Here is a 12734-nt window from a genome sequence, read left to right on the forward strand (position 1 = left end):
CTCACCACAGCCGCTTTGTGCTCTCCAGTCATGGATGATCACACCTTCCTTGCGGCAATTGGTAGCATAAGCATCCAACGCTTGGCACAGGATCTTTTTGGCACCACCGTTGAGGCAGACGTCATAAAGGCAGCTATCAAAAAAGTTGTCAGGGTTTAACTTGCTGTGACATTCATGGAAGGGTCCCTCATCCAGCTTGGTGAGAAGTCCACAGAATTCCTCACTTTCAAAGAGCTGTCGTTGGCTCTCGTCACATGTCGGGCAGTTCCCCTGGCAGAAGTGCCAGCAGAATGGGTCACGGTCGTTCACTTTCCAGCTCCCAGCCCACTCCACCACAGAAGCAGGCTTGTTGCCTGCTGGAGTCAACATGTCGTCATCTGGGTTTTGGTTGAAATTCCCACAGAGGCCACAGATGGTGCCGTAGTAACTGCTGGGCAAGGTGATCTCCACTATCATGCTCCAATCGAAAGTAACTACCAGGCCAAAGTCAGTTTGCAACACAGCATTCAGGCCGCTCTGGAAAAGCCACAACTTCCCATCCTCCAGAGTTATGGGCAGGCTCGTGGTGATGCCGTTCAACTGGAGTTAGGGAAAAGAGCAATCAGTATACTCGTTTCTGCAATAGGGCCTTAGCTTGCCAACTCACATGCCAGAGATTGTGTTGTATGCACTGTCCATAATTAAGGGATGGACAAGAATTTTGATTCAGTTTATATTTCAAGCTGAATCTATCAAATTTACAGTTTCCAAAATAATACGAGAACCAAAACATAGGCATCCTTTGAAATTTGCACTTAGTTGAATTTTGTGATGCAGTTTGCCATTATAAAAATGCATATATCGGGGGAAAGTGTGCATAAAAATGAATATATGAGTGAAAACATTTGGTGGGCCACCGGTCCCCCAACCCTGCAATTCTTGAAAGATATATGTGGGACCTGCAAGAAAATGTTGTAGTGTGAGGTGCTGCTCTTCAGGATCCCGGACACTCCATCCCATTTCTCTTGTCCTCCACACCACTTTTCAGTTCCTGTTTACTACCTCCCTCCATCAGTCAGCATTATGTGGTCACTGAGCATGCTCAGTCCTCATTGGACTGTTATGGAAGATTTTCCCCAATTAGGTTTCCCCCCCCTTAATCTTTTGCTGTATTTCTGCCAACCTTGGGGTTCCCCAAGCCTGAAATGCCTCTCTTGTGCATGGGTGGTACCATTTGGGGTACATAAGTGACTCAGAGCCTGAACATTGGAAATGGAGGGAATGACATGCTCATCACAGTGTTTATTACAGTCTCCAGTGTAATCCACCTTAACTTCTTGCAGGGGATTTCTGTGGTTTCAGGCACATACATGATTCTTGTATCTTGTAGGAAATCTGAGTGTTTGTCCTCCAACATGTTCCGAAGGGCCAGGTGGATGCACATCAACAGTAAGAAGGAGAAGCAGCAGGACCAGCAAGCTCCAGAGAGGCTTCCTGTTGGGATTTGGGTCTTGGCAGGGGCCCAATTATGCCTACTCTTGACACCAGCCCTGCTCTTATGGCCATAGAGAACATGCGCTGCCTGCATTGTGACTGAACAGCTCCAGAACTAACTGTATCCCCGATTATAGCAAGGAGATCTGGTGCACACCACTCACTTGGAGCAAGACCTGATCATCTTAATGTGCCCTACCTCTGACTTGGCTAAGCCTTGTGCTAAGCAAGAAGAGGGGTGGTGAAGCTGCCTCTTGCTAAGTGGACCCCTGATCTCTAGCGCATGGGTGGGGAACATTTTTCAGTCCAAAGCCACATTCCCTTCCAGGCATCCTTCCAGGGGCCACATGCCAGCAGCGGGCAGGGCCAGAGGGCAGAGCAGGCAGAGCAACCAATGTGAATTTTCCCTTTGTACAGTATGCTAGTTTCTGTACACACTCACAAATCCTTCCATATCCTCCATCTAGGCGGGCAAGAGGCATTATCAGAACTGAAAGACACCTTCCAGACAGACAAAATTGCTCAAGGAGGGTGCACATCATGGTCAGGAAGGGGTGTGGCCTGGGGATAGGGGCTTGGAAAGGGTGTGGTCTGTGGAGAGTCCTGAGGACCATTTAGAGACTCCTGCATGGCTGCATTTAGCCCCCAGGCCTGAGGTTCGCCATCCCTGCTCTTGTGCCAAGTAAATCCCTGAGGGCTCTTCCCTGCAGCATTTTGTGCAAAGGACTCACCCGGATTTTGCCCACTTCCTTCCTATAGATGGAGATGCTGTGCCCGTACACATTGATGTTGGTCTGTCTCACAAAGGACATGGTCTGGCTGCCCCGATTATCATTCTTCTCATCCACAGAGAAGGGCACCAAGGTGGTGTCGTTGCCACAATACTTGGCAATTGTGTAGGTGCAGGTGCCCTGGAAGTCAAAGTCCATCCCATCGAAAGTGTGGTAGTGAGGGTCTCCCCAGCCCCAGCAGGTCTCGTTGTAATCTGGGACACAGGTTGCTCTGCCGTTCTCCAGCTTACACGTCTCCTTGGTACGACACTTGAAGGCTTTGCAAGGGTCTAAAGAAAGAAAGAAAGAAAGAAAGAAAGAAAGAAAGAAAGAAAGAAAGAAAGAAAGAAAGAAAGAAAGAAAGAAAGAAAGAAAGAAAGAAAGAAAGAAAGAAAGAAAGAAAGAAAGAAAGAAAGAAAGAATGCAGTGGGTTTGGTGCAGGAGCACAGGTCCTGCATGGGAAGCCTTTGGTAAAATTGTAGCGCTCACAGAAGTGGTGTGCATCATTGCATGGTTATTTTACTATTATTTGGATGGATTATATCCAATGCAAGTCCTACTGACCCATTGAAATTAATGGACACAAATAACTTAGCTCCATTCATTTCAATGGATGTACCACTCTGAGTAAGACTTACATGGATACAAAAACCTGTGTGTGATTTGAAGTGGTCAAGATTAGCAGTAATTTCTGCCACAGAGTTTCTTGGCCTGCTATGGCACCAAAGAGGAATTTTACCTCTTTCAAAGAGCCTGCTTCTGCCTGCTCTGGCTGCTTTGACTCTGTGCCCTTTGCAATCTGGGGCCATCAGGGTAGTACTTTGAGACAGAAGCCCAAAACAGAATGAGCAGGGGGGCTCCCAAACACAGCAGGGCTGCCTTACCACATTTTGAAGTAAGTGAAGTTATGTGCACCACTGCCTACAAATGGCAAGAGAGGGGCATAAAACCATTAAGTCCAAAGGTCTAAGTCATTTCCAGACTGTTATTATTTGGGGGCGGGATTCAGTGATGTACCAGCAAATTCAGGTTGCACAAATAAAGTTGATTTGCCACTCTTATGCAAAAAAACCCCCCTCCTTCCCCTCCAAAATCAGACTTTTTGCAATAAGGCAAGTGATGGGAAAATGCACTGGAAAGAGTATGTAACAATTTCTTGATGCAATGTTGCATCATATCATTGACAAATCAGAATGTTTATTGAGAATGCTCAATAAACAGCTGACATTGTCTAATCTCCCTGCAAACTTTGTGCAAACAAATCAAGATGAATGCTCAAAGAACAGGTTGCTCATTAGATTTATATCCCGCCTTTCCTCCTAGTAGGAGCCCAAGGCGGCACCTAGGAGCCCAGGGCAGCAAACATTGCATGAACCACTGAACCTGGGGGCTAGTTAATCATACAACTGACATGTCAGGGAGGTGTTTAAAAGACTACAATCCTCATCAAGCCAGTCCTATTCTTTTGGCAGCCAGATACTGCATTTATTACCCTCTGTGCAGCATTCTGTTGAGAACTGAGACTATAAAAGGGCAGACCTGTCCATTTCAGTCTCTCACTTTTCCACTCTTAAATTCAGTTCTCTGCCTTTCCACTTTTTTTAAAAAAGAGTTCTGATAGAAATTCATCAGCATCTTAGTGTGAATTTCAATTATTATTATTATTATTATTATTATTATTCAGTTTATAACCAGTACTTTCTCCCCACAAAAACTATTTTTGCAAGTCATTTTCTCCAATGCCATGCATTTTTGTATATTATTTTCACTAATATATGCATTTTATGTACATTTCACACTAGTGTTTGCATTTTTCTACACCACACTTGACTGAAGACTTGCACTGCAAAAATGGGAGAAGCATAATCTTCAAAGACGGCAGTGTTTCAGGTTGCATATTGTTTCAGTAAGTGTGAATTAAATAGGTTCACCCTGAAATGCAAAGAGAGCCAAATTTCTTCCTCAACCCTCGTTGAGACCTAGGTTAGTTAGATGCTGAAAGTGACTCCTTCTGAAATGCCTTTTGTCGCTCACCTTTATTGATGCAGCTCATGACTCCATCCTGGACCTTGCAGGTCTCGTCACTGGTGCAACTGTGTGACTCGCAGGTGACTCCTTGGCCTGGGACGCAGCTGCAGATTTGCTGGCATTCATTTAGCAGGACCTTTTCCTTGGGCTGCCAGGGCATTTACCAAGGGAAAGCAAACCATTAAATGACTGACCATCGCAGTCTTTACTGACAAACACATCTTTCAATTAAATCAGGTGTGGGAAACCTTTGGCTTTCCAGATGTTGTTGAACTACAACCACCACCATCCCTGGCTATTGGCCACACTTGCTGGGACTGATGGGAATTGTAGTTCAGCAACATCAGGAGGGCCAAAGATTCCCCACGCCCAAGTTACATGAAGAGCAGATTGGGGATCAGGTCCCTAAACCATGTGCTCTAGCCACAATATTGCTCTTCCAAACCATTTTACAAAAAGAAAAGGATCCAGGCTCACGCTTTGGAAACATCATAAGTACAATTTGAAATCGGTCGACAACTTCATAAGAGAGCTGGCAGATAGCTCAGCAGAAAGAGAAGCCTCGAGAAAGATGAAGCATCGTTGTGCAGATTAACTGAGTGGCAGAACAGCATCCTTTCAAGCAAGGGTAACTAATCCTTTTCAGCCCCAGGGCCACACTGAGGGTTGCCAACCCTCCGAGGGACATATACCTAGTACATAGTGGGGCCAAAGGCAAAGGTAGGTGGACCAATGAATGTAAATTAATTTTACCTTTCTATAGTAGGCTAGATTTTACATAGGCTCGCAGCCCTCTTTAATATCCATCCGGGCAAGCGAGAGGCATTATCAGAGTTCTAGCCAGGGAAGTTGAAAGTGGTATGGCCTGGATAGAGTCCTGAGGGCCACATTCTCCCCCCAGGGCTGAGATCCCTCTCCAGGCTAGTTGAAGATGCAGCAAAGGTCTGGCTCATTGTTAGGCAGCTCCTTATGCATCTCTCCCTACCCTGCAGTTATTCAAGGCAATGCCGCACTATCTCCTCTAGGGGACAGCACCTTATAATAAGTTCCATTGTCAAAGCATCCGCAGCTCTCCACTGTGACACAGCCGAGGCCATCAAAGTAGAATCCATCATCGCACTGGCAGCCCTCTGTGCAAGTCTCAGGGCATATTCTGGAGTCAGTGATCCCAGCGCAGTCAGTGGAGCAGAGATCAGCACAGAACTCGTAGTGGCTGTCTGGAGGGCAGCTCAGAGCTACAACAGAGAGGGATTTGAAAAAGATATATGACTGATTTTTTTAAAAAAGATATTTGTGTCCATAGTTGCCAAGCCTACTCTGAACCAGATGTCTTCCATGGGGGATTATAAAATGAATGCTATGGGCAGCGTTGGTTGCAAAAAGGCTGATTTGCCGAACTAGAAGGAGATGGATGTTCCCTTCAGTTTGCTAAATGTCAAGAGGTATTCCCATAGTCTCTCTTCAGATATGAACTTGGTGTGTTTAAAGTGGCCTTCCCCAACCTGAAGCCCTCCAGATGTTGCTGGACTACAATCCCCTTCAGCCCCAGACATCATGGCCAATGGTCAGGGATGATGGGATTGGAAGTCCAAAAACACATCCAGAAGAGAGCAAGTTGGGGAAAGCCAGTTTAAAGCACCAAGAAGAGATGTTTTGGGAGTGGTGTATATCAAGCTCAACAAATACAACAGAGATCAAATCAGTTTCAAACTATAATATCAGAAATGACTTAAAATGCCAGCTGGAATACAAAAAAAAAAAGTTGTCAGTATGGCTGGATGTTAAAGAATCCCCTCCACCCCCCCTAAAAGGCAAATGTGAAAACTTTGGAACGAGATTTAGGCATGTTTCCTGCTGTGCAGGAGCTAAAGAGCAGGCACTCATTATAGTTAAGTTACATTACAGGGTATACATGCAGAAGAGTAGTTGTTCAGGATTGTGGAGGGTCAAAAACGCCTTACTTTTGGGGGAGCAGGGTCCCAGCCAGATCCTTACATATGTGCCAATCAGTCAGCCACTGAGAAGAGTCCTTGTCGTTTCATGCTGATTGGAGCCAATCAGAGTGAAAGGAGGTGGAGTCTGCCACTGAGAAGACTCTTCTCAGCAGCTAACACAGCCTCCCATCATGTTGATTGGCTCCTAGGGATGTCTGTTGGAGTGGAGTGTGGACTCTGTGAAGACACAGAGAGGAAGGGAGACGAGGGGAAATGGAAAAGGGGGTGTGGCTGTCAGCGGGCATGTTGTGACTATCAGGAAGGGACCCTGCACGTCTGAATTTGCCACTACACTACTGTATACATGTCTACTCAGAAGTAAATTTCCCTGGGAAGTGGGCACAGGATGGCAGCCTAGGCTTTGGTTTAGGGTTGCATTGGGTGAGACAAAGGGCTCATGTGCCTTCTCCCCCTTTCTCACCTTCTTTCTCTCTCTCCCTCTCCTTTTATTTTGTTCCCTTTCTCCCCATCAAAGCCAATGCTGGCTCTTTTCCAGTAGCGGCAGATGTAGTAGATCAGAGCAGTGGAGCTACAGGTTACCTGGCTGGGGTTGAAGCACGGGCAGGGCAGGGCAGTTGTGAGGTTGGAGCTGCACGGATGCACCAGCAGAGCCAAGCTGGTTCTCCTGCCAGTGCACCTGCACAGCCCCAGCTGCACTGCTGCCCTGACCTGTCCCATCCCAGCCTTATCGAGGAGGTGGCTATGCTGGTGTCAGGAGGGTGACTACACCGCTCTGTCCTACCACACTGGCCACCATTGCTCTTTTCTTGGGTTTTACTAATTTTTAAAAACCTGCAATAAACTATAAATGAAAGGCAACACTTTTGAACCACATCAACTTAGGAGGAGGGTGCAGCTCAGTGGTAGGGCATCTGCTTTGCATGTAGAATGCCCCAGGTTCAGTTCCCGCAATCTTCAGATAGAGCTGGGAAAGGCCTCTGTTTGACACCCTGGAGAGCTGCTGCCAATCAGTGCAGACAATACTGAGCTAGAGGGACCAATTTGACTCGGTATAAGGCAGCTGCCTGTGTTCCTATCAACCTGCCATTTGGCATTCCAGAACTCACGACAGAAGGATGGACTCCTCCAGGGCTGGATAGGGATCCTGGCTTCTTGGCAAGCAGATGCATAGCTCTGGATACTCTGACACAAGGCCTGGCTGTCCCCGTTGCCCAGGCACAGGTCATAGATGCAGTTGCTGAAGTACACATTGGGGTCCACCTTGCTGTGGCAAGCACTGAAGGGGCTGTCAGATGCAGTGAGGATCCCACAGTAGTTGCGCTGCTTGAAAATATCCTTTTTCTTTTCTTCACAAGCTGGGCAATTGTTCCCAGAGCATCCGTCTGAGCAAGATCCATCTGCCCCAGGAACTGGAACCTTCCAGGCAGCACCAAATGCAGCTATGTCAGAGGTTGTCCTGCCGTCGGGGAGCAGAAGCTCATCGTCCTTCTTCCCATTGTAGTTCCCGCACAGGCCGCGCATCTGGCCCCGGTAAGTGCCTGGGACGGTGACCGTCACACGGTAAGCCAGGTCATAGCTCGCAACGAGGTCAAAGTCAGTTTGTATGATGACTTTAGTGCCATGCTGATAGGCTCTGAGGTGTCCATCAGAAAGTGCAACAGGGAGGGACCGGAACACTCCATTAACCTGGAAGAAGAGGACATGCTTTCTGCAGATCTCTAATAGGTAGTTGCCATTAAAAATTTAAACATTTTTGCTATTAGAGATCTCTATGGACATTTTTATCCCCTGATGAAGGCCCAGTACATTAGAGGCCAAAACATGTTGGGCTTTCTGAAGAAATAAGTTTTCTCTCAGCGTTTTGGGATTGTTTCTTTTTCTTTGTGGTTCAAAAAAATACTAAAATGCATATATGATATTGGGTGTAGGGCAGGTGGGTGCGGCCGAAACAGCCATGTGGGCCAAATGGGAAGGCCTGGCAGGCCTAATTAGCAGGGCCGATTGTAAAGGGTGGCCAGGTGAGGCACTGGCCTGAGGGCCCCTGGAGCTACATGGGGCCCTCCGCTCTCCTTCCGCGATCTGCGGAAACATCCGCAGACCTCCATCCCCTGCTATCCCCCTGCTTTACCTACCTTTCCGGTTTTTGCGGCACACAGATTTGCCATCAATTAAGATGGCGGCCCAGGTTTCCTTAAGGGACTGAAGCCTCTGCCGCCATCTTGGTTGATGGCATGCATGTGTGCTACATGCGCACATTGCTGCCATTAGCAAAGATGGCGGCAGAGGCTTCAGCCCTTTAGGGAAACCTTGGCAGCCATCTTAATTGATGGCAAACCTGTGCGCACCACAAAAAAAACCAGAAAGGTAGGTGAAGAGTGGCGATAGCGGGGGGATGGCGGGCGGCGTGGAAACTCCTGTCTTGCGGTCCACGGATCCTTCCACGGATCACGGAAGGGGAGCGGAGGGGCCCAGGGCAAGCTGGTACCCAAGGGCCCCGGCATGCCTGGGGCCGGCCCTGCTAATTAGGTCTGTGGGGCCAGAGGCTTCCCACCACGGGTTTAAAGGGTAGTATGTACACTTCCCTGAGCTTCTTGGGCAGCATGAAGACACCTACCTTGATCTGTCCTTTCTTGTTCTGCATCAGGGTAAGAGTGATGCCGTAGACATCCACAGAGACCATCTTTGTGGCAGAGACTTTTGCGTTCTCTGAGGCCTCATTCTCTTCAACAACTGTAAAGGCAGTCAGGTTCTTCTCGCCTGCGACGGCAGTCTTCGCAAGGATGTAGGTGCAGGTGCCCTGGAAGTTAAAGTGGACTCCATCGAAGGAGACATAGTGAGGATCACCAGAAATAGAGCAAGTGGCCGAGCCAACTGGCTGGCATTTCTGGATGCCATCCACCACCCTGCATTCCTCGTCAGGGCCGCAGGAGAATTCCTTGCAGGTGACTGCTCCGCCAGCTTGGCACACGCACTGAACATTGCACTTGTGGGTTGGGTAGAAGATTTGCCCGGCGGAGTAGTACTGCTCCTGGTAGACGCAGCCGCACTGGGACATGGGGACACAACGGTCACCACTGAGCACAAAGCCTTCATTGCAGACGCATCCTTCTTTGCAGGGTGCTGAGCAAGGCAGAGAGGAGTAGAGGCTGCTGCAGGTCTGTTGACAGCTCCTGGCACAGAGCTCGTAGTGGCTGTTTCGGGGACAGACCGGCTCTGGAATGGGAGGGTTACAAGAAACATTTTCCATCAACATCAACACCTCTAGTACTGACACTACACCAAAGACTGTGAGAAACCCAGTTTGTGATGACCACATGGCTGTGTTTCAGTTCACACATTGTTTCAGAAAGTGCAAATTAAGTGGGTTTACCTTTACATGCAAGCTGAACTGAATTCCTCCCCTGTCTCTAGTGCCATGTGATCTTCCCTGCACCCTCTAAACTAACCCCTGTTGCTCTCAGGTTCAGTGGGGATGCTGTTCCATCACCAATGTTAAAGTAAGATCCAACTGCTAGTCCTGTTGGTTTTTGTTACGACTGTGCACTGGCTCCAGACAAATAGCGAACTGAATTGGGCCATTCAGGTTGATCTGGGATGTACCCCAGATCACCCCAGATTGGATTGGGCCACCTAGGGCAATCTGAGGCTGTCAAAAGAAGGGACAGCATGTTGAATTGGAGTTTAAAGCCCTAATTAATCATCCACAGGGGTGACAAGAATGGGGAGAAGGAAACATAGTCAGAGAATCTTGTCTGTCCTTTCTCACTCTCCGTGCCGTCAATCACATGTTTAGTTAGCATTTCAAACCCTGATTAAACATGTGGTTGGGAGGTGGGGGAGAGAAGGAGATGATAAAGGAAAGAGTCTCTGCCTATGTCTCCTTCTTCCCTCTTTTGGCATTTTCCACATGTTTGGGTTTAAAACCCCAATTAAACTGGGTTGTTCAAGACCTCCAGATAGGGCCTGAACGGAAATGCCGAATCAGGCCCCCAACCAGATTGGGGCCCACAGCCCTAGTTTCTATACATGTCATGGATAAGGGCTGTAGAGCATCTGCTTTGCATGCAGGAGACCCCTGGTTCCATCTCTGGAAGAGACCTCTGGCTGAACTCCTGAAGAGCTGTTGCCAGTCAATGTAGACAATACTTAACAGTGCACCTGACTTGATATACAGCAGCATTCTATGTTCCTCTGTAATGGGGAGTTGGGATCTTGTCTGTTCTCAGGAACAAAATGACTTGGGCAGCACTCACTTGGGCATAGGGTTGCCAGGCTCAGGGCCTGAAAATGATTCTGTATCTTTAAGAGAAGAGACAATTCAGCCAAGTGCAGGTTTTCTTGCAACACTATAATGGGAAAAACCACAAGGTGGAATTCTCCCTTCCCCCTGCACAACTTTTAAAGATACAGAAGACCTCTTGGAGGCTGGGCCCGGCAACCAAGAGGTCTTCTCTACTTTAAAAGTTGTGCAGGGGGAAGGGAGAATTCCACCTTGTGGTATTTCCCATTACAGTGTTGCAAGAAAACCTGCACTTGGCTGAATTGTCTCTTCTCTTAAAGATACAGAATCGTTCTCAGGCCCTCAGCCTGGCAACCCTAGTTGGGCAGCCACAACATTTGTGGTAGCTCCCACTTCTCATTCATATTTTGATGTAGATGCTTCCTTAGTGCAGGGGATTTGAAACCTGGCCTCCCAAATCCTAGTCCAACACCCGAGCCCTGGGCTGGGGAACCCTTTTCAGCCTGAGGGCCACATTCCCTCAAGACTAACCTTCCAGGGACACATGCAAGTGGTGGGTAGATCCACAGCAAAAAGTGGGTGGAGCAATGCATGTGATCTCTATCTTTGTACAATTGGCTACATTCCAATCACACAAATGTCAAAGCTTTCTGTGTACACACACCCACACACACACACACCTATCCCCATCCAGGTAAGCAAGAGGCATTGCCATAGATGAAGGACACATTCCAGCCAATCAAAAGCACTTAAGAAAGGCATAGTGCAGGGGGTGTGGCCTTGGGAAAAGGGGTGTGACCTGAGGGTGGAGCATGCCCGTGGAAAGTTCCAAGGGCCAGATAGAAAGGTCTGGAGGGCCACACTTGGTCCCTGGGATTGAGGTTCCTCATCCCTGCTCTAATCACTACACAAACTAGCTCTCCATACTTCCACACTTAAATGGAAGCAGTATATTACAAGCATCTCTGCATTTATGTTGAGCATTGCATGGAAGATAATCCTTTAAACAGTGAAAGGGACTTGTGATGCTCCAGATGTTGTTGGATTGCAGCTCCCATCAGCTCCATCCAGCATGGCCAACAATGGCCAGAGATGATGGCAGATGGAGTCCAGCATCATCTGGAGGGTCAGATGATTTATAAACACTCAGTGCAGACATGCCTTAGGGCACTGTTCTTCAACTGCAGGTTCCCATATGTTGTTCGACTACAACTCCCATCATCCCTGACCATGGCTAGCTAAGAACGATGGGGGTTGCAGTCCAGCAACATCTGGGGACCCGAGTTTGGAGAACACTGCTCTAGGGAGCTCCACCTTCTTCCCAACAGCAGGTGCAGCAAATTGGAATCATACTTACTCCATAATATGTGGATCCTCCAGATATATATGGTCACCTGTAAGGTTTGACAGGCTGCAGCATAAGCAGCAATGATGTGTCTCAGCACAGCTTTCTGACCATTAAACATACAGTAGTCATATACACAATCCAGGAAAAACATCTCTGGGTCAATTCTGCCATGGCACTCCCTAAATGGGCCCTTCTTGTCCACCAGAAGTCCACATTCTGTGCTGATGCCTCGTTGATGCTGGGCAACGTTTTCCAACCCTGGACAGACCCCGGGGTTCACTTCTCCACATCCCAGGGACTCTGCCACCTTCCAGCGCTGGCCCAGGGCTGTCGAAACTGAGGCTGACCCAGAGTCACCGGATGTCAGGTCATCTCTCTTGTTGTTGAAGTTGCTGCAGAGACCACCGAGGGCCCCTTCATAGGTTTTTGGCACGGTGACGGTGAGACGGCTTTGGAAGTCAAAGATGACGGTGAGGTCAAAAGCTGTTTGGATCACAGTATCCCATCCCATTTGGTAGATGAGGATTTGGTCCAGTCCCACGCGGTAGGGCAAGTTGGTCAGCAAGCCATTCACCTGGGAGCAGAGACAAATTGGAAAGAGTGAGTAGAAAACCTCATGCTCAAAAACTGGTTATATGTCTCTGAGCTAAGCCAAACTATGGCTTAGTGCCAGGGGTAAGGAACTTTTTTGATTTCATGGACCAGGCCCTTATCAGGACCAACCTCATGTGCCAAATTTGACAAGTGGGTGGGATCAACCACCTATCAATAACCTTATATCACCTTATTTTAGGTGCAAGGTGCTGCTAAAACAAAGGGCTTTATTTTATCCCCCCCCCTTTATTTTAGCAGGGTACTTCGATGCTTCCAATGAATCAGGAAGGAGTTTGCATCAAAATTCAACCACGGGTTTTCCCTAC

The 12734-nt window shown here is 48.0% G+C and overlaps 1 protein-coding gene across 1 annotated transcript in view; it reads right to left on the reverse strand.

Moving 5' to 3' along the window:
* The window catches only part of LOC133370841 (IgGFc-binding protein-like), a 38723-nt gene that overhangs the window by 11952 nt on the left and 14037 nt on the right, over positions 1-12734 (reverse strand). The window contains 7 exon segments of the mRNA XM_061597718.1: positions 6-579; positions 2205-2533; positions 4278-4419; positions 5307-5506; positions 7333-7912; positions 8841-9439; positions 11824-12388. Coding sequence (XP_061453702.1) covers positions 6-579; positions 2205-2533; positions 4278-4419; positions 5307-5506; positions 7333-7912; positions 8841-9439; positions 11824-12388 — 2989 coding nt within the window.

This window comes from Rhineura floridana, chromosome 15, assembly GCF_030035675.1.
Source record: "Rhineura floridana isolate rRhiFlo1 chromosome 15, rRhiFlo1.hap2, whole genome shotgun sequence".
NCBI classification, from domain to species: Eukaryota; Metazoa; Chordata; class Lepidosauria; order Squamata; family Rhineuridae; genus Rhineura; species Rhineura floridana.